The sequence below is a fragment of the Betta splendens genome, chromosome 15 (genome assembly GCF_900634795.4).
Source record: "Betta splendens chromosome 15, fBetSpl5.4, whole genome shotgun sequence".
Lineage (NCBI taxonomy): Eukaryota > Metazoa > Chordata > Actinopteri > Anabantiformes > Osphronemidae > Betta > Betta splendens.
The window spans coordinates 8051521-8074594 of record NC_040895.2 but is presented as its reverse complement, the minus strand read 5'-3'; the positions used below and the strand labels follow the sequence as shown (position 1 = coordinate 8074594).

Below are 23074 nucleotides of genomic sequence, written 5' to 3'. Positions count from 1 at the left end.
TGCTTTTCAGTACATTTTACTTATTTTGTAACATGAAACCTCAGCTTCATCTGAAGAGCCTTTTGGGATGCTTTGTCAGTGGAACCTGAGATTAAAAAAACTCCATTCAGGGAGTAGTTAAGTAGTATACTTTAGGTTTGTGATGTTAAGTTTCCATTCTCTAATCAAGAATAAAATAATATTACAAAAAAACATTTCTGAAAGATAAACAAAGATCCATAAACATAAAATGAACAGTGTTGAGGTTCAGCCTTTGTCTCTCTCTCTCTAGAGGAATAAGGTGAGGTGAAGAAGACAGAACACCACTCCCTGCTGGAGAAAGGAGATAACAGTTGGTGCCATTTTAGACCAACGCATGTGTGGGGCAGGTCTCACACCCCTGGAGTGCTGGGTCAGCTGGACACACTTCTGGGCACGAGTCGAGAGGGAAGGTACAAGGAAAAAGAAACCTTCTAAAACAAACAGAAACATTCTAAAATAAGAAAAGAACACGCCATATATGTATATGTGCAACAGTGAGAAAAGGCACAATAGCACAGTGTGTCATGCTTTACTAGATTCCCTTAAATTAGTCAGAGGTCCAGAGAGTCTGGGGATTAAGCTTTCGGGTTTGTGCCCAGTTGCCTCATGGAGATATCGTAGCTTAATTGCCAAGTGTGATAACAGGAGGAAACGTTGGACTGCGTCGTTTCATATTAGCAGCAAATACCCATCGATGTTTGCAGCACACGCCGAGCACTGCTTGTATCACACCGTCACTCCACGTCTGCATTGCCTCAATTAATCAGCTAATTTTGCAGTGAGGTTTGCGGCCTGTTTACACGTGAACATTGGAGGAGATAGTATTTATTTATATAGAAATTACGTGTCTTTATAGACTCAAATCCAACAAAATAAAGAACGCAGCATAGAACGCGCCACCATTCTGAGTCGATTGTTAAACCCTATAACAGACCATTATTATGTAGACCTGGTCTTAAAACCAGGACCCTCCTAATACTGGATCTAGCCAGCATTTCTAATTACTACGCCAAAGTGTAGGTGCAGCAAAACTGAAAAGGCAAAGCTAAAAAACAAAGATAAAGATGAAATCTTATCAACACCTTTTGGCATGTTCAAATAAACACAGTAACAAGAAGTGTTATTCACGACCCGGTGAACAGGTAGAGCAGCAGCTCACTAAAAGAAAAGCTTTGATAGAAAAAAAAACGAACAAAAGACTTTTGTGCTCGACTCTTCTATGCTGCATCGACTGCTGGGTGCAGTACACTACGACTACTTTAACTGGTAAACTATGTTGTTGGCCTTAACAGACAACACTGCTTTAATTCAAATCTACACACTACATGAGTAAATACAACCACATCTAATAAAGTCAAAGAAAATAAGAGTAAAATAGGATTAATAAACAAATGTGAGAGAAATTATGTTTTTGGCTTTGTGCAGGGGGTTAGTGAACTGTGTTGGGTGCAGCCCTTTGTTAGCAACTACAACGGATGTGGAGCAGTCGGTCAGAACACTCACTTCATTTCCATCTGGCAACATTTGAATATTCTCCTTTAGGATCTGCATTTTTATATTTTCCTTCCTTTTCCAAGTCACATGACAGATCGGCAGGCGTCCAAATGTAAAGATTGAATTTTTTTTACAAATAAAATCTAGCATCTGTCAGGAGAACAAACAAAAGGACTGAGAACAACTGCAGTCCTTGCAAAACCTGAAATAAGACTCCTCGCTTCCAGCTCCAACTTCAAGACAAATATAATAATATAATATGCACTCTTTCTGTGTTTTAGCTCCTACACAGGCTCTGACACACTTCAAACTGAGAAGAGGGTAAAGGAGAGCTGAGGGAGAGACAGAGAAAGAAGACGGTATTGGCTTTGACTGTTTAGGTCCTTCCTGCAAATAGTGGGCGTAGGTGGGGATGGGTAGAGAGAGAGAGGATCTGGGTCGGGTTATGGCGATAGACAGTAAGGGAAGGACAGCAGCGCTGCGGCGGCCCCCGCAGAGGTCGACCTCAATGAACGACGAGCGCCCCGGCAGCGTAACTCACAGAGCTGTCCTGCCAGTTCCTGCACTCACTTGACTGAGCATAGTTCAGGAACGTGAAGTTCATTTCTAAACCAGACTTTCTTAGCTCAGCCACAGCCTGCAAAACAGCACAACACACATAGTGATTCATTCATATTTAAATCTGGAGCATGCTGTATAACTGGTTGTCCAATCAGAGCTTAGGCACCACACCACGCAGCGCCTGCTGTATCTACCAACCGCATCAAGCCAGAGGCTGGACTGGTCTGTGCTACTTACATTTAGCAGCACTCCAATCGGGTGACGCCCACAAATCGTGTTACGATACTTTTTCAAGTAGTTGGTGAAAGACATGGGATCCAGCTGCTCTATAATGCTCATCCCCTTTAAAAGCAGACAAAAAAAACTTATGACTTTTATGAATCTGGCTCACTGTGACATTCATGTTTATGTACATGTTTGTACCTGTACTTACCATTTTATCAAGATGCTCGATAGACCTGTAGATCTCTCCTTGAGATTCATCATAGTATGTGTAACGGAACCGTTGACCTGAAGCGGAAAATGGGCATCAATACAAAAAAGAACACGATCCTGGATTTTTACTTTTATTAACCAAATAATCAAAGATAATGTGTTAGCTTCATTGTTTTCTGCTGTTAGTACCTACCCCAGTGGCAGAAGTCAGATGAGATAATGAATAGGTTGGTGGGGTCTGCCAGATACTTGCTGAGTAGCTTCCCATATTCCTGTTCCTTGGATTCACTCAGCGCTCCCACCAGGACAGGAACAATGCTAAACTCATCTTTGTGGCTGCAACAGCACATAATTCAATTAACGCCTTTGGTCAATACATGCACATTAAAAATATAATCTGCGTTTATACAGTTCAAAGGAAGCAAAGATTAATAAATAAATAATCCTAATTTAGCTTTCTTGTTGGCCTGCACTACAGATGTATGTGTTTATTTCCTACATCCTAATCCCTGCTTTATCTCAACCAAGAAATGTTTGATTCCTGCATCATAACAGACAGCTATATCAATGATGCTTACAATACTTTTCATCCACTATTGAGTTTCTGCTTTAGAGAATATACAAAGAATGCAAACAACGAATATCAGCATTAAAACTAAAAGCTCCTCTGGTTTGGTTTTATGAGTCGTAGTCGATAGATCTTTCTTGTGTTTGTCCTTTAGTTCAATGTGTGTGCTTCAATGTGCAGTACCTCTCCATGGCTTTAGCAGTGTAAGGCAAATGCATTTCAATACTGTGCTCATCTTCATCTGTCTGCAGAGTCATTCGCTCAAACAACCCAGTTTTCCAGAGGTCAGCATAAACTGTAAAACAGAGGTGGATTTAACTTTGATTTGTGCATATTATCATATAGCTTGTCTACTGAGTAGGTCCTGTGTAAAAACAGTAAATACCCTTCTGGTCAATTCTCAGGTCATACAGAGGCGTTCTATAGATGTCTGCAGGTGACAGGGCACAGCGAGAGAGGGGCACGTGGTGTGAAGGACCCAGGATGAAAACCCTACGACTGAAGGACAATTTCCTATTATCTCCCTGACATTCTTTGCCAAGCAAAACCATACAACCATACTGTTATAATAACTAACATCTGTTCACCCTGAGGGGCTTGAGTAAGATAAGAAACAATTCTAGGAAATATGTCCTATATACTGTAGGCAGAAAACCCAATGACTTACGTAATAGAGGGATCAACCTGCTTGTAGGCATGTGCTGCACAAGCACCACAGTAGGTATATCCAGCATGCCTGCAAATGGAAACATGCTGAGTTAGAACGAGCCATCGCCACAGACACTACTTGTTCAAATGATTTTTTCTTTCTGCATGTCAATGTGTGCTTACGGTGCTATGATGGCTCTAGCAGGTCTGATTGTGGATTGAGCTTGGGACAGCCAGCCTTCTAGTTGTGCGTTCAGCTGGGACCCTGGACATGTAGAATACACATGATGAGTAAGCAAACAACTGGAGGAAAAGGAATCTAGCAACCCACAATGTTTCCTGCCAACAAATAACTCTAAAAAGGATTCCATCAAGAGATGGGAGCAAAGAGAGCGTTTTTGCATCAATATATAACTAAGATGCCAAATGAAGGACACACTCAGGGTCAGATCTACCTGATGCGGAAGTATAGTAAGTGTTATATAATATTAGATGAGTAACTGAGATGAAGCAGCATGAGATTTAATAAATCTAAAATGTATTGTGTATAGATAATAAGCTGTCTGCAAGATGTTGGACAGTTGTTCATGATTTATAAGATGTTGGACCTTAGAAGAAACCTTTTCATGGCTAATTTATATGTGAATGTTTGGCACTGACAACAACAGGCAGATGAACGATTCTGCAGGAAAAACAAATAATGAACATCATTAGTACAATTTGGAAAACACGGGATCAGGGTGGATTACCGCTAGCTCTAGTGTATCTTGCAGGTTCTGTTTCCATGCGAGACATATGCTGTTTTACGCGTATGGCGGAAATCTGTCATTACGAACAATGAAGTAAAGCAAGCTTGGAACGATAAACAGGCAGACTTGCAGCCAGTGACTAGCGAGTGAAATGGGGGAAGGGGTGCTACATGAACCTTTAATTTTTTTTTGCCCTGCCCAGTCCTTTGTTTCACGCTGTGGTATTTGTGCCGTTATTTCTGTCACTCGGGGCCCGACACTAACTACACTACGGCAATCGTAGCAGTTTAGGTTAAAATATTTGCGGACAGGCTGTTTCGAGAGATGTCTAACCCAGTCAGATATCAGGTAGGCCGGGGAAGTTCAGCAATATTAGCCGAGTTAGCCACTGGTGAGTTGGAAACTGTGATCGCTCGTCAACAAGCTGAGCGGCAGAGGTCGGTTTTATTGGAAACGTGCTAATCCACCATCTGAAAAACAAGTGCTGCATAAGCGCAAAAGAACCATGGACCATAGCAGATGAATCGGTAAATGCCTGCTAAAGGTTAGCGTGCAGAGTTTCCATCAGATGGATTAGCGGTACAGCCCGAACGTTAGCTGTCGTCATCTGCCGTAGCAAGACACACGTTTAGCCTTTTTTTCGCCCTCAAGATAACAAGAGCTGTTCAAAATAAAACTCCCAACCAATCAATTTAAACATCGTAATGGAAACAAGGCAGGTAACGCAGTGTGCTAACGCGAACGGTGCTGTGTTGACAGTTACCCGAAGCAGAGTACCAGCTCCCGGCGTGACTTGCTTCTCTGCACACCACTCGGTTCGACATCTTGGTTCCCAAGCCGCCTATCTTGGTTTTCTTAACTCTTGTCAGGTGAAAACAATAAAAGAGCAAAAGCCAGCGTTTGGAGGAGAAACAACGCTTGTTACGATTAGCTAACTTGGTTGTAGAGACAAAGGGTACTTGAACTGGAAAGACGGCTAAGCTAATAGGCTAACAGCTCCGTGCTCCCGTCAGCTGGCCGTTGTGTTGTTACCGGTTAATAAGTTAGCCACACAGAGCAGCTAACGTCACGTTCTTGGACAATCTAGTAAAATAAACATGGAAATTTGGAAAGGCACGGAACATAAAAGATCTGTGCTGTGCCAATATAGAACTATAAGAAGAGCAATAACAAAACCAAGAGCTGTCACCGTCGGAAAGTGTGGATTACTGGTTGTCAGTCAAGCCAGGTAAGTGGTGTCTCTGAGATGTCATCACGGTGACGCAAAAGCATTCTCATTGGTTGCAGGAATTGACCATCGTTGTGTGATTGGTTAAAAAGTTTGTAAGGCGTGGCCGTTTTTCAAGCAATTGTTTGGTTATAGAATTGCTCTGCCCGTAAGGTGAGCGGATACAAAGTGATGCTTGTGCCTCATATTAAAAGTTGTTTGATATTATTAAAATTATCTTTAAAACATCATCACCCATCTTATGTGACTTGCTCCACTGGCTTTCTAGTCAGCTTTATTGGAAAGTTATTGCACCATCTGCAGTTTGTTAAATTTGTTCTCTTAACGTAGTCTCTCTCTTAAGGTAGGCTATATTCTGTATTTATATCAGAATTATTACTATCTAACCTAGTTCACTTCTCAAATATTCTTGAGTTTTGACTTTTCTCTGTAGTTACTTTGCCCTATTAAATAAATACATATATTAAACGGCCTTATGTCTTTTCAGTTACTTTCTGAGATATCTATCATCTTTCTACTGTATATCTATCGTATCTGAGAGCTAGGCCTGCTCAGTTACCCAAAAACCCACACTGTGTAATTCCACTAATCCAATTGTACAAAGGTAATAACCTAAAATCAATTCTTCCTGTTTTACCATCAAAATAAAAGTCTAGCCCTTTAGCTAAATATTTCATGTGGGTCATGTTCATTTCCGCCTATAATATGTAACCCTCAGGTTTGTGTTGTGTACGGTTTAAATTATTGTACATCATGCAGACCAAAAGGCAAGCCTTGGCTCAGGTGTGTTATACAACCCCGACACTAAAAATGAACGCGGCTACACCAAATGTGACTCACGCCGACCTTTTTTCTGAAAATCCACAAGGAAGTTGCGTCTTTGTTTTCTACACAGCTACAGAACGGGAAGGCGGGGACTCTTCGGGACTGCTAGCAAGCGTACACACGGGGGAAGCGGAAGCTAGCTTTGAAAATATTTATGTAGCGATGATACCAATAATTCTGTGAATTACGTGGTAAAAAATGTTGTTTTATGACTCTCATACTGCACATAGAGCTTATTGTAAATGCAATTTAAAAGCCGAAATCCCATATATTCTCTTTGACTAGTGACTAACTCCAGTTACAACTGAGGACAGGGAGCCAGGATCGTAAACGTGAGAGGTAATGTCGGCCAAAATAAACCCAAGTAAAGGCAAAGACAGCTGTGAAGTTATCAAAAGCTATCACAAGCAGGCGTTTGAGTATATATCGAAGGCACTACGGATCGACGAAGACGATACAGGTTTGTGAGTTGTGTTTAAGAGCTATCAAGCTAATGTCTTGTGGCGTGGGACAGCTTGTAACAAACCCCTGTTTGTGACGGCAGGAGAAAAAGAGGAAGCGGTGCAGTGGTACAAGAAAGGGATCGCTGAACTTGAAAGGGGTATTACTGTGGAGATCACGGGAAGAGGTAATGTGACTCATGCATACACGTCTTGACGTCACTATGAGAATTGTTGACATGCTTTAGCCTAACACCGCCGCATCTTGGCTGCAGGGGATCAATATGAGCGAGCAAAGAGACTTCAGGACAAAATGGTCAACAATCTCACCATGGCAAAAGACAGGCTTGCACTGTTAGGTGGGTGTCATCTGTGCCTTTCCATTCATCAATGAGCAGTCATTGAAGTTGCAAAGCAATACTGTTGTTTACAGAGACGACGCTGGCGTCTAAAAGGAGGAGTGATCCCCAGAAGCCCTCGAATCAGTTTGTACCACAAGCGAAGCCCGTTCCTAAAAGCCAGCCGGCTGTGCGTGGCGTGGCCGCAAACATCAGACCCTCCACTACATCTAGATTCACACCTAGACCCACAGATCCAAAGGTACTTTTTCTATAATATTCAATAACGCACGCCTCTAATAGTGTTTAATGCTTTGTGGATATGTGTGCTCCCACCAAGACGACCCCTCGGGTGGGAAGAGCCCAAAACGGAAGACCTCCAGCTGCGAAACAGCCACCGAAGAGGGATATGAAGAACTTTAAGAATGTGGACAGCAAACTGGCCAACTTGATTATGAATGAAATCGTTGACAGGTATTTAGAGGGGAAAAACTGCTTCTGTAAAATCACTGCTGTCGTGCACATGCAAATTTTAAACAGTAGCTCATTCTGTTCAACACAGTGGAGCATCTGTATCCTTTGAGGACATTGCAGGACAGAATCTGGCCAAGCAAGCACTCCAGGAGATCGTCATCCTTCCTGCTTTAAGACCAGAGGTGAGTGCTTAGAAATATTTAGTTACTGTTTACGACAGTTTGGGCTTTTCCAATTGATTTCGTGTTGACATTTTTGCTGTGTAGCTCTTCACGGGTCTACGAGCACCAGCACGGGGTTTGCTTTTGTTTGGCCCTCCCGGAAATGGGAAAACCATGCTGGTAAGTGAGCTGTTAATTCTAACACAGACGAAAGGTTGTGGATTCTGTGACAGTGCCCTGGTGTTATCTCTTTAAACATGTCTCTACTTCCTTTTACAAGGCCAAAGCAGTCGCAGCAGAGTCAAATGCCACTTTCTTCAACATCAGCGCTGCCAGTTTGACCTCTAAATATGTAAGAAAACAATGTTACTACATTTTCTCTGGTAGCTGTTACTGTAACATTACTTTATATTTAGTTGCTTTACGTCTCCTGCCATCTTCATTACAGGTGGGGGAAGGTGAGAAGCTTGTCAGAGCACTTTTTGCTGTTGCCAGAGAATTGCAGCCCTCTGTCATCTTTATTGGTTTGTACTATTATTTTTTACATATATAGAATAGCATTTTTTCGCATCAGCTTTTGGTCAACATCAGTATTTCTACCAATAAAAGCACATTGCCTCTTTGTTTACCACTCAGATGAAGTGGACAGCCTGCTTTGTGAGAGGAGGGAGGGGGAACATGATGCATCTCGCCGCTTGAAAACAGAGTTCCTCATCGAGTTTGATGGGGTACGAGCTTCTGACATAGAGTCAGACTGTAGAGTGTTTATGTCACTGTTCAACACCGCATTTGAGTAGAGGAGCATGATGTACAAAAACAGAAATGCCATGTAGGTTGTAAATAGTTTTCAGCAGTAGTTCGCTGACAGTTCTCTGTAAACCTTATGATGCACAACAAAAACATTTTAAATGCATGACATTCCACAAAGTGCACTTATAACACGTAAGGAATGGGGCCCACAGTGACGCCTGCAGTGTCCTTTGGTATCCATGGCAACCAGAGGCTTGCTGGGTTTTTTTAATCTTTATCTCTAGAGTTTATGGCTAATCTGTGATGATTACAATACAGTTAGTAATAATTAATAAAGTCTCAATTTTTTTGTTGGCTCTGAATGTTTTTCTTTTCAGGTACAGTCAGGAGGAGACGACAGGGTGCTTGTAATGGGAGCAACCAACAGACCTCAGGAGCTTGATGAAGCAGTACTAAGGTACATGATGCACAGTATAAATACAGTCTTATTACTCCCTATGCAAAACTCATTATCTCCTGTCTATCTTACAGACGCTTTGCAAAAAGAGTTTATGTGATGCTGCCAGATGCAGAGGTACTGGCTGTGGAACCTGTGGAAAAAACTGTGATTAATTTCAGTTTTTGGTTATATATATTACATGTCATTACATTGTTCCTTCAGACAAGATTTACACTGCTGAAAAATCTTTTGGGAAAGCATGGGAATCCACTGAGCAAAAACGAACTGGCCCATCTTGCAAAGTAAGTTTTATATTTGGATGCTACAAATGCTGACGGTCATCGTGAAGATCATTATTACTTGTATTAACTCTTGAAAATGTATTGACAGAATGACTGAAGGATATTCAGGAAGTGATCTCACATCATTAGCCAAAGACGCTGCACTCGGCCCGATCAGAGGTACGTCCTTTGTGCTGTATAGCTCATACACATTCATGATGGGTTTAATGATATTATAGAATCTGTGTTACAGAGTTGGGGCCAGACCAAGTACGCAGTATGGCTGTTAATGAGGTGAGGTGGAAGTACTCAGAACCACAGAAACTCTATTACATTACCATATTACCATTATGTGAAAGTATTAGGTTCCTGTTTCTATTCACAGATGCGTAACATCAAGATGAAAGACTTTGAGGATTCCCTGAAGCGCATTAAGCCCAGCGTTAGCCCGGCCACGCTCAGCATGTACACCAAATGGAACAAAGACTTTGGTGACACGACAGCTTTTTGAAATGTACTTTTAATGACCAGTTGTAAAAAAAAAAAAAAAAAAGTGAAGTGAAAGTGAAAATAAAACACCAGCTGATGCATCTGTTTCTCCTCTACGGGTACAAGACATCAAGTACAGTAATAAGCAAACCTTTTGTAGTTTGGTAAAGCCTTACAAGGAAAATGTAGAGATGTTTATACGTTTCCTTAGTTACCATGATTCTATATTGTATTGTTTTACTTCTCTAACATTGTCTTACTACTTGAAATATTATTTATTCTTAAGAATGTCCTGTGAATCTCAACATAGATAGTCTCACTGGTTCAGGTAGTTTTTGCACATGAGAAATCTGATGTACGGATGCGCTGATCACCAAGTGCTCTCTGTGCTCGTACACATGCAAGAATGAGGATTAGAGGAAAAAGATTTATAAGTTTGAACCATTGTGTATTATAAATCCACAGCACTTAATGTCTACATGCGTGATGTTATTGACAGGAGTGGACTGCAGTGCAAGACAAATATGTCTTCCCCCAGAGGAGTCATCAGTGTTTAGATTCAAAGCGCTTCATAAAACTGTAAAGACTTCCCAATTTTCTCATGCATCAATAAAAACATTCTTGAAATGCTGTTTGTTTTCTTCAGTGACAGATTGCTTATTTAATAAATCAGATATTAGCTGCAGTATTAAACCCAGATGACGACTAAAGTTATTTTTCTACTGGGAAAAACAAAATGTGTCATCACTTGTATGATTATTTATAATAAGTCAGAAAGAAGAACAAAACGCTTTATTGACAAAGGGATTAGTTTTTAATATAAGCGAGTAGATTTTCTGGTTAAAAGCTTTTTAATAAAATAAAAAAAAGGTTTTGAATCATCCCTACTGTACAAAGAAAAGCTTTTTCTTATGAACATTATTACAGTGGAAATTCAAAAACATTTTTATAAAGGCATAACATTTAAAGCAGGTCTTGTGATTCCATCTACTACAGACCTTAAAGAGCTCAAGCAAGTCGTATCCTATCCTTACTGAAGCTGCAGTCTTGCAGGTAGATGGTGCTGCAGACCTGTTTTGCGCTACTCCAGGATTATGTCCTGTGACTTCAAGTTGCAGCCTTATCCCTGCCTGCAACCACAGATGTGTGGAATGCAGTAAATCCCTACCAACAAAAATAAGTGTCCTGCCATGATGAATGACGGACGTGATGGTGCATTTGTATACATACATGTCACGTTGTCACGTGTGTGTGTGTGTGTGTGTGTGTGTGTGTGTGTGTGTGTGTGTGTGTGTGTGTGTGTGTGTGTGTGTGTGTGTGTGTGTGTGTGTGTGTGGACATGAGACCAGAACCTGCCTCTATCTAGTGTGCAGGCGTAATAACCAGGCGTGTGCACAGTTACCAGCTGTCAGGCCACAGCTGATTCAGCTGAAATATTCATGCTCAGTCTGGGATCTTTAATAAAATCAAACCACTTGAGTCCAACTCTCCCGAAGGCCTCTCATATGGTTTCACTCGTGCCTAATGATCCTCAGGGGCTGCAGCATTTCTTCCTGCACATGTTTACAGACTCTACAAATAAAAACATTTTTTCACAATTAATAGTTTTTCCAGCTGAGATGAGGATCTGCACATGCGCTGCAGCCACACCTACCGTAGGACTATTCTGGCTCCCTCAGGGGAGAGACGTTGGCTGGAGTGTGTTTTGAACTTGTCACGACTGAAGAGCTTCTTTCATGACGCCAGACGGGAATGGAGAGTGTGTTAGGGCTCCGGGTGAAGTCGTCACCTCTCCTGTGTTTACTCTCCGACGAGTGCATTCAGCACCGTCAACAAGCATCCTCACCTTTCACCTTGTCTGAGTAGGAAATAAGTGCCTGCAGGTGGTATAATGAGCCATTACCTACCATGTTACCAGCAGTCTTACTCGTGAAATATCCTGTAATTATAGCAAAAAAGCAATTATCACACTGTATGTACACGATGGGCTTTAAAACTGGTAACAGGCAGGAGACAGAGCATGACTGAGGCGGTTCAGGCCTCGCAGGTGATTGACAGCTTCCCTTTCCACCTCCACAGTGGCTCATTGATGCTCTGCCACTCAGGGGACAACAGAATAGGTGATCATTTGATACCTCCAGTGAAACAGCCCACCCTGTAGTGAATAACACTTAACACACTGAGCGCCTGAGGAAACACTGGGTGATTCTTCAAGAGGCCCTTTATGAAAACAGTGTGCGAGTGCGAGGGCGACGTTACAGTAAATGCACGTGTCTCGCTTTATTAGATTAATCTTGGGATGTGTGGACGTAAGTTTACAAATCTGACGTTATGCTGTACATTATGAAGCAGAACCCCAGAGCTCTATGTGTAGCACTCTTATGGACATGATTGGGTTTTGTTTATGGGAAGCGATTTCCTTCAAACTGTGTGATTTGGCCCTTTTTTATGACTCTGAGTTTAAGGATGTGGTTCAGAGCTTACACAGTGGAACGCCTTCAGGGCTGGGGTGCGTTCACTTTCCAGCACTGGCTGCTACTGTTCCACAGGGCAGCACACCCCAAACATCTCCTGAGTTACCATGGGAGTCTTATCTTTCTGCCTCACGGGAGTCTGACCTTGTATCCAATGGCGAAGTCTGTGTCTGTTATGAGTTCATTTGTTTATCTTGCTGTGTGTGTGTGTGTGTGTGTGTGTGTGTGTGTGTGTGTGTGTGTGTGTGTGTGTGTGTGTGTGTGTGTGTGTGTGTGTGTCGGGGGGTTATTGAGGCTACAGTAGGTCAACTTGAGTTTTTAGCAAAACAGCAAACTGTTATGTGTCAAATTAAAGAAATGTTTTAAAATTAGATGACTGGCAATGATGAAAAGTCAAATTATGGAGGTACAGTATAAGATTTAAATCCAACACTTGGTTTTAGTTCAATAATTCAATATGTACTATCCATTTTATGAGTTTTTGGTCGTGCAAACGCATAAAAAATGACTTTAATCAGATGAATCAATCGTTCCACCCGCTGTCTGTGTGATCAAATACAAATGTGAGAACACTTGTACGTATTTGTTTTGACGCATCAAGAGCCCAAATAAACACATAATAATGTGGGAGGAGTTTACAATGACAATGACTGACAGCAGACAGACGGATCTGTGCTAAATGCTGTTGTTTAATAGCTGATTTCTCAACCTCACTCTCACTGAAATAGCTTACAAACAAGCTATTTCAAACAGTTTTATACTTCAGCCCACAGGGGTTTTGGATAAATGATTAATAATATCAGCTTTATCTTACACCTGCGTGTCTTGAAATGCATGAAGTTTAAGCCAATGATTTTTTTTCCTCTCCCACTTCAGCCTGCAGCCACGGAGCCGTAAAAGACAGAGGTGGACGGAGCAGAGGAAAAACTGTCGTGTCTACACATGACCTGCAAAGCCATTAATCTCAGTAGCCTTCGCGAGGTGACCAGGAGCCAAATCCTCGTCTTTGACACCGTGCAGATGTACCAGACCTGACACCAGTCGATGCAGCTTGTCAACACGTCTCCAGCAATGTCTGTTTTCAGTCTAATATCCATTGGAGCCTCCAGACAACGCAGCAGATAAGATTTGTGGGAAGGATAAGCGACACTGTACACCTTGAAATGGAGGAAAATGGCGTTATCATTCTTCTGCGTGGACATATATCCCTTCCAGATGATGCTCTTGTGTTCAATTTGAACTCAGGCGGACGTGTCGAAACACGGGGTTTCGCGCGGTGAACGGGGGGGTGTCAGAGTGAGTTGCAGGCTGCCCTGGGGAGCATTCCTTCAGCTCATGTGCAGCCTAAACACTTGATGAGCAGTGAAAGTGAGGAGAGGACTTATCGCTTTGACAATAATAACGCTGTGTCTGTCTGTCATCCTGCTCTTCCCACTCCCCTTGTTCTCTTGTTTTATCTCTTTGTTGCCCTTCCCTGGGGTCATTCATGTGAGGACAGGAGGCCTCGGAGCCGCCCCCCTGACTCCGCTCAGGTTCACTGTGCTCAAAACAGAAAACCACCCCATTCCCAGCACAGATCACATGAGTGATGGGAACTGGTACAATCACTTAACAGCTAAGGTATGTCCTAAATAAATGAGAAAGTTGGCCTTATTTTTCTGGCTTAAATTTAATCTCGTGCCTTTCCTTGCACCAGTTGTTAGGAGTTTTGCTAACAATCAATCCCTCATAATGGACAAATGGAAAAAAGATTTTCAAGAAGATAAGAGCTGCTCTTATCTAAACAACATTTGTACATATGTGGTGGGAGAGCAATTAAATGCCCCGTCGGCCCTCTGATATGATTTGATTTGGCAGGTACCGAGTGAGTCAAGCAGAGCACACATTCCTGCCTAGGCTTTAGACCCACGGGAACCGAAGCAGGCTGACCGTATTGTCATGCAGGCGTATTTGCTGCACAGATGTGACTGTGATTTGCAGGAGGACTTCAGGCGAGACCTCGGCAAACACCGGGATCCAAGGTTTCACACTGTGCGCTGCCTCCGCGTTGCTGTGATAGCTGGCAGAGGCCATGTGTACCTGTTTTCACAATTCAGACATCAAAAACTAGCAGAGATGAGCCCGGGTCGCTGAGAAGCAGGCTGCCTTGGCCACGAGCCCGGGTCGGGCCCAGAGCCCTTTCATCTCTCCGTCCTACAGCGCATCGCAGCAATACTCACCACACACATCACACAATCTGAGATGTTTCGTGGGTCTTTGTGGCACAGTTGAAAACATTCCCCTCCAGGGCCACAAACCGTTGCTTTTTATTTAATCTATGTTTATATTTCTGGCAACGCTGATTTTAAGTACTGGGTCGCACGTATTACCAGAAACAGCTGCAATATAAAATCTCACGGCTTGAGTCTGACGTCGCGCTTGGAGCCGAGGCGAAACCTCCAATAACAAGCTTTGAGGAACCAGGCTTGCACATATTAGAGATGTCACAGGAGGAGCTACATGTGGAAATAGCCATTAAAGATAGTGCCTCATGCACGTCATCACTCATCATGAAGATTCAATGTGACACAAGGCGACAACGTAAATGTTTCAGTACGTTCAGAGTCGAAGGACCTGAATCTGCAGCTGGGCTCATGGGGAACCTCCAACTGTGTGCTGGCTGCACACCGCTGAGTATGTTTACATCCGGTGTCTAGCTGTTAGCATGGTGCTAGCAGTCACGCTGGGAGAGAGGAACAGATGATGTTACTGACTCTGATCACATTATTAAATGGGCTCATGACTACGTTCACTCGATGCTTCCACTGCTCAGATGCAGATGCAGATTCAGGAGACAGGTACAGCTCATGTGGATGTAAATGCAGACAGGAGGAAACCGATTTAAGTTGAGGCGTGGAAGGCGAGAACAACATCCAGCTGATCTGCTTGCTCGTGTTTTCTATCGGCAACAGATGCTGACGGTGTCTCATGTTTTAAGTGAGAGCTTAGATCCTGCCAGATGTTTTACAGCTGGACACTGAACGGTTGAGTGAGACACTGTATGGACAGTCTGGAATGCTGGTCAGTAAAAAGCTTCCTTTTAAGTCAGACCAGAGCCCAGAAGCTTGGACCTTCAAATGTTTTTAAATGAAGAAGAGAAAGTAGTACACAAACCAGTAATTTTAATATTAATATTACTGCGCCTACTAGTAATAACAGCAATCATAATTTCAAACAGATCTTGTTTTGCAGTGCCCTGTTTTCCTCTGATGTCTAATTCTGTCCGTGCGCTGACCTAATTTCTTCACGCAGCTCCGTGGAGCTTGGTGGAATCAATAAAACACAAGGCATGCATTGGGTTTTCCATGAGGCAACGCATGGTCAGATTTTTATAATCTCTGTATAAATACTTTAATCTTTTTAGCGCTAAAATATTGTACATGCTGCAGTTGACCGGGTGGGGGTTAATGGGCCACACTCATCCAGGCATCAACAGGTCAGTTGGAAAGTTATGTTAATTATTTCCTAATTAGGCCCAAACCCTCGTGTATCATGGGTCAGCAGGTGTAGCATGTGTGTCATCTTTAATGATAGCATGCTTCTGCTAACGGAGGGCGCTTCCTGTCACATGGGTCGGCTCACTGACCCCGACGGGGAATCAGGACCGCTGAGGGAATGCACGCCGCTCCCCGGGGTGGTGCTCGCTCAAGACCATTCAAAACGGCTCTTTGATGTGACTCTAATCCCGAATGACGGCTTCGAGCGTGTTTGCCTCCGTCCGCCGTCAACAGAGGCACTGGAGTGTTGCGGCGCGTCGGGGTCGGGTCCAGGTGGGCTCCTCTGAGGTTACAGGTTATAAATCCCCTCGACGCCCGAGCATCCAGAGAGAGGATCCCGGGGCTTTACCCTCTCAGCTGGGCCAAATAGAGCCTCGAGGCTGCCAGATGCAGGGAAGCTACTGCCGAGGACATCACACCATTCTGGATCCCCACGGATCCTTTTATTGGGAACACAGCCGTGCGCTGTGCGTCCCGCTCGGTCCAGATCCCAGCGGGATGTGGAGTTTTATTTGCGGATTTTACATTTCCGCGTCCGTAGTTTGGCTAAATATTCCCTCGTGTCGAAACCGATGTGAGGACCCCTTCAGCAAAGACCTGCTCGCATAAGTTACCTGCCTAAATACACAGACGCTGGGGGAGGAACTGCAGGCTGCACCCAGCGCCCGCATGAATGTTTGCTTGTGGTTCCATCTTTGGAGCCAAAGATCTTGAGCCACAAAATCAGTCCCCGATCCTCCACACAGGCCACGTTCATTTGCCTTTTAACGCACACTGAACCATTCATTTATTGTTTCCCTCATTTATTTATTGCTCACAACAAGCTCCTCGGGCAGCGGCGCAGGCCCTCATTCCTGGACAGGCAAATAGAAGGTGCTCCTTTCCGGTGGGCGCGTTTATCAAGCTCAGCCGGGCACCGAAATTACACTTGTGCAGCGCGAGGCTCTTGTTTCTGTGTAATTAAATTTCAAACATTAGCCCGGGCTTCTGCAGGCTGCCCCTGCGGCTGCGAGGTGCAGGAGGAAGGAGCGGAACAGGCCCGTCTTTGTACCTGCGGCGAAGCCAGTGCGTGACCCATGAGCTGCACTCTGGGATTACTGAGACGTGTGCACGGGTCTCGGAGAATGACTCTGTGCAGCAATGGTTGTTCTTAGATCACCATCGTGCAACAAGACCTGCATCTGTATCTTGACCTGTAAAATTATTGGAACCACATGAAACGTAGAGGAAGTGTAAAGATGTTGTGGGCAGGCAGATGTGGTTCATCCAGATGTGGGGTTTTCTCACCCAGCTGGATGCTCCATAAAAATACCTGCCTGTCTGCGAATATTACAGGAAGTATATTATTTATATTAATATTCTACCTTAGCAGCCAGAGTAATACAAACCCGACCATATCCTCCACAGAGCCACGTAAAGGAGTGACAGGCAGGTCGTTTACCTCCATCCTGTGTGGAGCCTTCACACAAGCAGACCCTGTGTCTGGCAGCAAGCGACGGGTCTCTTGACCTGGTGAACGTCCTCGGTGAAGAGGAGCTTTGTTGCCCTCAGACAGCTCGCACCCTTTCACGCACGCCTCCATAATAGCATCTGTGTCTGACTTTCCCTTTGGAACATTGTGGGCCTCGCGTCCCAGGCGTTGCTCGGCAGAGAGCGGCGAAGGAGCGGAGGAGAGTAATCGTCCTGAGCCTAATGATACAGTGGCCCAGTGTGGTTGACCTGGAGTCACACACACACACACACACACACACACACACACACACACACAGACACACACACACACACACACACACACACACACACACACACACACACACACACACACACACACGTGACGAAAGCGAGAGTTAATCCAGGCTTATGTCTTTTCTCCTGTGACGTGCCATCACCTGAGCCTCCAACAGTGTAAAGTACAGATACCTGTTATATGAACTATAACGCTTGGCTCAGTCTCTGATCTATGATTGTCCCCAGCGCCTGTTGATTATTCCACGTTCTGTTGGTTTGGCCACAGTGTCTCAGTAGCGACTGTCCTCAGGACCAATGGAGCAGCAAACACTGCTCACTTGGTGCCAGGCAGCGTAATCTTCTAATAGTCTCCCTTTCACTATAAGCGGATGCCATTTCTACCTCATCTAGGTGTGATCACCTATGGGTGGTTTCATAAAGAACACGAGAATAGCATAGCTCCGTAGCATCAGCTACAATGACATAAATTGTTGCCAGATGATGATGCAGAGGGACTCAACAACACTCTCTACAGCCAGAACTTTAACATAAAGTGCAATTTAGCCAAGAATTATAATAAAAAGATAGATATACAAGCCTTTTATGTTAAATATCAAGCTGGAGCCAGCAACCAGTTGCCTTTTGCAAATGTTCAGTATTGGCAATTACTTTAAAACCAGTCCAACCTTCTAAGTGTAATTTTAGCTGACTAGACGTTTCTCCGCTCCCTGGTGTTTCCACCCAAACCTGTATCTTCTTATCGGTTGAGAAATAGATGGGATTAAACCTGCGGTCATTTGGCCAACGGGCAGTGAGGCATTAGTGACTGTGTGTAAGCTGGATTTAAAGCGGGCGACCGTCCCCGCCGGGGAACCGCAGTGACGAGTCCGCAGAGGGATCGGATTCATGCCTCGGCACCAAAGCGCGCGCCGACATGGAGATAACGCTGAAGAGCTTCCCGCTGAAGATCGTGAACATCCCGTGGAGGAATAACAACCTGAGCACGCTGCGCACGGAGGCTCACCTGTCGGAACAGGGGGAGAACCTCATCGGCGTCTACCTGCTGCTGCTGGGTGAGTTCTCCTGCAGTGGACCTGGACCTGGACCGGTGCCATGCAGCACCTTTAAACTCTATTCTATTTTTGTCTACTCTACTCTACTCTGCTCTATTGCCTCTACTTCACCCTATTCTACTCCTAGGAAGCTTTTCCTCCTCATCTTGAATCATATTTTTATATTTCAGGTCACATTCTATTGCACAATGCTGACTCATCTATTATACTTCACTACTCACTCTACTTTGATTCTACTTTTCTATACTATTCGCCACATTGCACAGCAGTTACTGTACTGAATGGACTGCCCGTGTCTGTCGCCACAGGATGGATGTCCTGGTTTGGCAACAGTCTAGTGATGTTCGTCCTGTACAGGCAGCGCTCGTCGCTGCAGCCGACGGATTTCCTCACGCTAAGCCTCGCCGTGTCCGACGCCAGCATCTCGGTGTTCGGCTACTCCCGGGGAATCCTGGAAATATTCAACATCTTCAAGGACAACGGGTATTTGATCACGTGGATCTGGACCTGCCAGGTAAAAAGCACACACGTCCTCAAGTGATGAAGCACATTAAAAGAATCCGGCGACGGGAGAATCCATGCGAGCGTGCGGGATTATGCTCGTAGCCATGAGGGCTGGTGGCTGAATCTGTAATGAGATTACCACAGTGGAGGCCTTTATGTGAGGGGGGCACGTTGAACCGCGTGGCACCTGTCAACAAGCACACAGGAAACAAACAAGCGCAGCGGGAGAAGGATTTGTTGCATAAAAATAAAATCAGCGTAATTTGCTGTGCTCTTTTTAAAATCCGATGCTTGAGTTGAAATAGTTTTCATACTTCAGTCTGGAAGTGATCCAGGCTCATGTTTTTGCCCAAGGTTAGATGTGGCGATAGATGTGGGCTATCCATGCCGCCGCGAGTGAACTCTCCGAGGAATCCTAGCAAAACAGGCCGTAACCAGAACACCTTCAGCCTCAGACGCGCAGACCCCAAACGCTGAGGTGGAGAGTTGCTGTAAGTCAAGATCTGCCTCACGCGGTCTTCGGCACGAGATTGCGCTGCACTCGGCTCACATCTCCTCTCCCGAGAGAGGCGGCGTGGAGGGGAAATGAGGGGGAAGTGAGAAGTGCTGTGAGTGAGAAGTGACAGAAGTAGAAAGTGAGAGGGAACGACAAGGTGAAGGAGACAAGCATGTGGAGGGTATTAGCAGATTACCGCATGGAGCATGACGGGACATGAACAGAGCCGGGCCGGATCCCTGCATTTTACTCCTAAAACCGGATGCTACTGAATATAATACATCCTTGTGGGACTCTGTGACGGTGTAGGAAAGGTCTCGTAGCAAAAAACAAGGCAGAAAAAAAACATACATCTTCTCATTTAATCGGTTAATTCAACTTTCTCCCGTGGATAAAAAAATTTGAGAAAATGTCTAAATCAGAATCATGCTAGTCTAGACGTGGCACAGCCGTGACGAGTGCGAGGGTGAAGAAACGTGATGACTGACAGTAAGAGGATCTCGGCTAAGGAGGATCAGGGGAGTAATCAGCCAGGCCTTAACTGATCCATGTCACCTGGAAATTGCACAGCAGGGTGCAGGGTGTCGCACAGCGGGGGGCCGACCCAAACAAAGACCCATAATTCCCTTTAGGAAGAGCTGTGATTAAAAGATTGTCTCTGTGGACAATAGGCTGAAAGCCACAGAGCTCGTGCTGTAGTAGTGGGAAAATGCCAAAAAGCAAAAACAAACTCAGAGGTCTGAAACAATTAGTCAAGCAATCGCTCCACAGCCCGGGGCTCCAGTGACAGCTCAGACGTGGCGATTCATCCGCCCTCTCCATCTGTCTCCCTCCAGGTAGACGGCTTCTTGACGCTGCTCTTCGGCCTCGCGAGCATCAACACTCTGACTGTGATCAGCGTCACCAGATACATCAAGGGGTGCCACCCGAGCAAAGGTCAGGCCGAGCGCCTCTAAATCCAAGCGAGGGAACACGAGGAACGCCGGAGAGCAGGGTCTCTGCCTTCCCCACATTCCAGTTGCGCTTATCTGACGGAGAAGCGCGTTGTTCATGGAAATAACCATCGCTTTTCGGTGGAGATTTCTCTCACGTTCCACCAACGTGTCATTAAGTCACCGTGAGGTGACGGTGGCCCATTTTTTAAGGGCGTAAGAGAGGCTGAAGAATGTCTTAATTACACGGACGTTTACTTCAGCAACTGGTGCCATTGTCAGTGTGATGGTGGTTTTCCATACAACATGTGGTGCATAAACCTGCATGTGGGTATTTTTATATCTGGGGTCAAGCTATGAACATCTACTGAGACCTGCGCCGACATTGACCCAGATATAGAATACAGCATTCAGTAACTCATAGCAACAGCTGTATTTTTTTTACTAGTGATACATATTTAGAAGCTAAATTTCACTTTGTACAGAGGAGGTTCTGTAGATATTTGTGAGATTGATCTTTTTCCTGGCCACAACACAAATATTTCAACTTTCAGCTTCTGTTCAGCCACAGATGTTTGCAGAGGTGGTTAAAACAAGACAAGAACTCATTGTCCATTAAATGTCACAATCTTGACATTCGTAACACGTCAGGAATGTCCCATCTCAGTTGTTCCGTCTCATTTTGGCCAGACTGGTTAAATTTAACCTTCTTCGTGCGCATCATCACTCACTGTGGGCTTTTCTTGCAGCGTACTGTATCAACATTAACACCATCATTGTTTCGCTCATCTGCATTTGGACCGGGGCGGTTTTCTGGTCAGTGGCTCCATTGCTGGGCTGGGGCAGCTACGCAGGTCTGGTACCACTCACTCGACCTATAGCGGAGAGAAAAGCCAATGGATTAATTATTATGAAAGATCTCACCTTTATATTTTCCCCCTTGGTCTCAGATCGGGGTTACGGTACCTGTGAGGTGGACTGGTCCAAAGCCAATTACTCCACCATCTATAAGTCCTACATCATCTCCATCCTCATCTTCTGCTTTTTCATCCCGGTGATGATCATGCTCTTCTCCTACGTCTCCATCATCAACCAAGTGAAAAGCAGCAACGCCATGTCGGCCGACGGCTTCCTCACTGCCCGTCAGAGGAAGGTGGAGAGAGATGTCACACGGGTAGGAAGGAAGGAGGAAAAGGCTGGTTCCAGTAGTATTTATGGAAGAGTTTAAAAAAAGACTCTTCAAAGTTCCACTTGAAAGCTCCCTCAGTAATAAACCTCTCTCGTGTAAAGCAACTCCTGACAATTGTTCAATCATGTTCCCCGGTCTAGATTTCCATTGTAATCTGCACGGCTTTCATCATGGCCTGGTCGCCATATGCCGTGGTGTCGATGTGGTCAGCCTGGGGTTTCCACGTGCCCAGCACAACCAGCATCGTCACCCGCCTCTTCGCCAAATCCGCCAGCTTCTACAACCCGCTCATCTACTTCGGCATGAGCTCCAGGTTCCGCAAGGACGTGTCGGTGCTGCTGCCGTGCGCGCGGGAGCGCAGGGAGGGCGTGCGCCTGCAGCACTTCAAGCCCAAAGCCGAGGGCGAGGCCGCGTCCCCGGCACCGACGCACCCGGTCCGGAAGCCGGAGGCCAAAGACGCGGCCGCGGACCTGAGCCAGTGCAACACGGACAGCGACTCTGGGGTCAACAGCCCCCCGGAGACGCCGCCGTCCGACACGCAGGAGGTCTTCCACATCGACGTGCCCTCGCACACTGAGGCACAGTCACAGTACTGGTGCGACAGACTGTGACGCCTCTAGTTCAGCCAATACTTGAATCACAAAGGGAGATTGAGAGTATTTTTATATGTTTTGGTCTTACCTCTGTCATTGACCTGTATGTGTAACTAATGTGAATAAATCATTTTCTGAACCTCCGCTGACATTTGGACGTTCAGCTTTCATTCCGCCCAACAGCGGCCGGCTGGACCTTCTCAGAGTGAAAGCAGCCGATGAAAGGTGCGCTCCGTGACGTGTGCAAACACATCTGGAAGCACTGAAAGGTCCTCAGCGTGCGATGGCCGTTTGCCCCGCTGCCCCCGAGGCTGCTGATTCCAGATCAGATGCACCCCCGTGCGTTACATTACATTCCCCAGAAGATGCCAGACTCTTTCAAGTACATTTGCCTCCATTGAAGCATCATCATATCAGTCAATTAAATACAAGTCAGAGCGAAAGCAATCTTAATAATAATTAATATTAATACCAATAAATCTGCTGACAAAAATCAAATATCACCTAAATAGAATTTTTTTTGTGTCTAATTGCCTCAAAGAGAAATTACCTAGGTTCTCTAAACAACACAATACACCACCATCAGAGCAGCCATATGCTTATAAAGTGATCTGTTACTGTGGACCACAATATTAAAGGAAAGCCACA

At 44.8% G+C, this 23074-nt stretch overlaps 3 protein-coding genes across 3 annotated transcripts; 2 read left to right on the top strand and 1 right to left on the bottom strand.

Moving 5' to 3' along the window:
• memo1 (mediator of cell motility 1) lies at positions 1-5714 on the bottom strand. The gene is made up of 9 exons (XM_029127038.3): positions 5240-5714; positions 3911-3992; positions 3747-3815; positions 3465-3577; positions 3263-3374; positions 2705-2847; positions 2510-2586; positions 2314-2418; positions 1-2152 (listed from the first exon to the last, which is right to left on the bottom strand). Exons 1-9 carry the CDS (start codon positions 5298-5300, stop codon positions 2021-2023), a joined length of 894 nt encoding a protein of 297 aa, XP_028982871.1. The 5' UTR covers positions 5301-5714; the 3' UTR covers positions 1-2020.
• An 865-nt stretch (positions 5715-6579) lies between these two features.
• Positions 6580-10528, top strand: spast (spastin). Its single transcript, XM_029127037.3, has 17 exons — positions 6580-6720; positions 6815-6989; positions 7074-7157; positions 7245-7328; positions 7403-7569; positions 7648-7781; positions 7870-7963; positions 8048-8122; positions 8223-8294; positions 8391-8466; positions 8579-8670; positions 9070-9149; positions 9224-9266; positions 9354-9433; positions 9522-9592; positions 9666-9706; positions 9798-10528. Exons 2-17 carry the CDS (start codon positions 6872-6874, stop codon positions 9921-9923), a joined length of 1437 nt encoding a protein of 478 aa, XP_028982870.1. The 5' UTR covers positions 6580-6720; positions 6815-6871; the 3' UTR covers positions 9924-10528.
• A 7653-nt stretch (positions 10529-18181) lies between these two features.
• Positions 18182-22979, top strand: LOC114841911 (opsin-5-like). Its single transcript, XM_029127154.3, has 6 exons — positions 18182-18712; positions 19021-19226; positions 20549-20648; positions 21394-21498; positions 21595-21818; positions 21974-22979. Exons 1-6 carry the CDS (start codon positions 18574-18576, stop codon positions 22442-22444), a joined length of 1245 nt encoding a protein of 414 aa, XP_028982987.1. The 5' UTR covers positions 18182-18573; the 3' UTR covers positions 22445-22979.
• Positions 22980-23074: the final 95 nt, after the last annotated feature.

What these genes read in the sequence shown, in the direction of transcription:
- LOC114841911 (XM_029127154.3), top strand. Translation starts at nt 18,574, where the DNA reads ATGGAGATAACGCTGAAGAGCTTCCCGCTGAAGATCGTGAACATCCCG. An exon ending in CGTCTACCTGCTGCTGCTGG is followed by an intron (nt 18,713 to 19,020) that starts GTGAGTTCTCCT and finishes CTGTCGCCACAG; the next exon opens with GATGGATGTCCTGGTTTGGC. An exon ending in TGGAGAGAGATGTCACACGG is followed by an intron (nt 21,819 to 21,973) that starts GTAGGAAGGAAG and finishes TCCCCGGTCTAG; the next exon opens with ATTTCCATTGTAATCTGCAC.
- memo1 (XM_029127038.3), bottom strand. Translation starts at nt 5,300, where the DNA reads ATGTCGAACCGAGTGGTGTGCAGAGAAGCAAGTCACGCCGGGAGCTGG. An exon ending in CAGGTTGATCCCTCTATTAC is followed by an intron (nt 3,578 to 3,746) that starts GTAAGTCATTGG and finishes ATTGTCCTTCAG; the next exon opens with TCGTAGGGTTTTCATCCTGG. An exon ending in ACTGCTAAAGCCATGGAGAG is followed by an intron (nt 2,848 to 3,262) that starts GTACTGCACATT and finishes GTGCTGTTGCAG; the next exon opens with CCACAAAGATGAGTTTAGCA.
- spast (XM_029127037.3), top strand. Translation starts at nt 6,872, where the DNA reads ATGTCGGCCAAAATAAACCCAAGTAAAGGCAAAGACAGCTGTGAAGTT. An exon ending in GAAATGGGAAAACCATGCTG is followed by an intron (nt 8,123 to 8,222) that starts GTAAGTGAGCTG and finishes TCCTTTTACAAG; the next exon opens with GCCAAAGCAGTCGCAGCAGA. An exon ending in TGATGCTGCCAGATGCAGAG is followed by an intron (nt 9,267 to 9,353) that starts GTACTGGCTGTG and finishes TTGTTCCTTCAG; the next exon opens with ACAAGATTTACACTGCTGAA.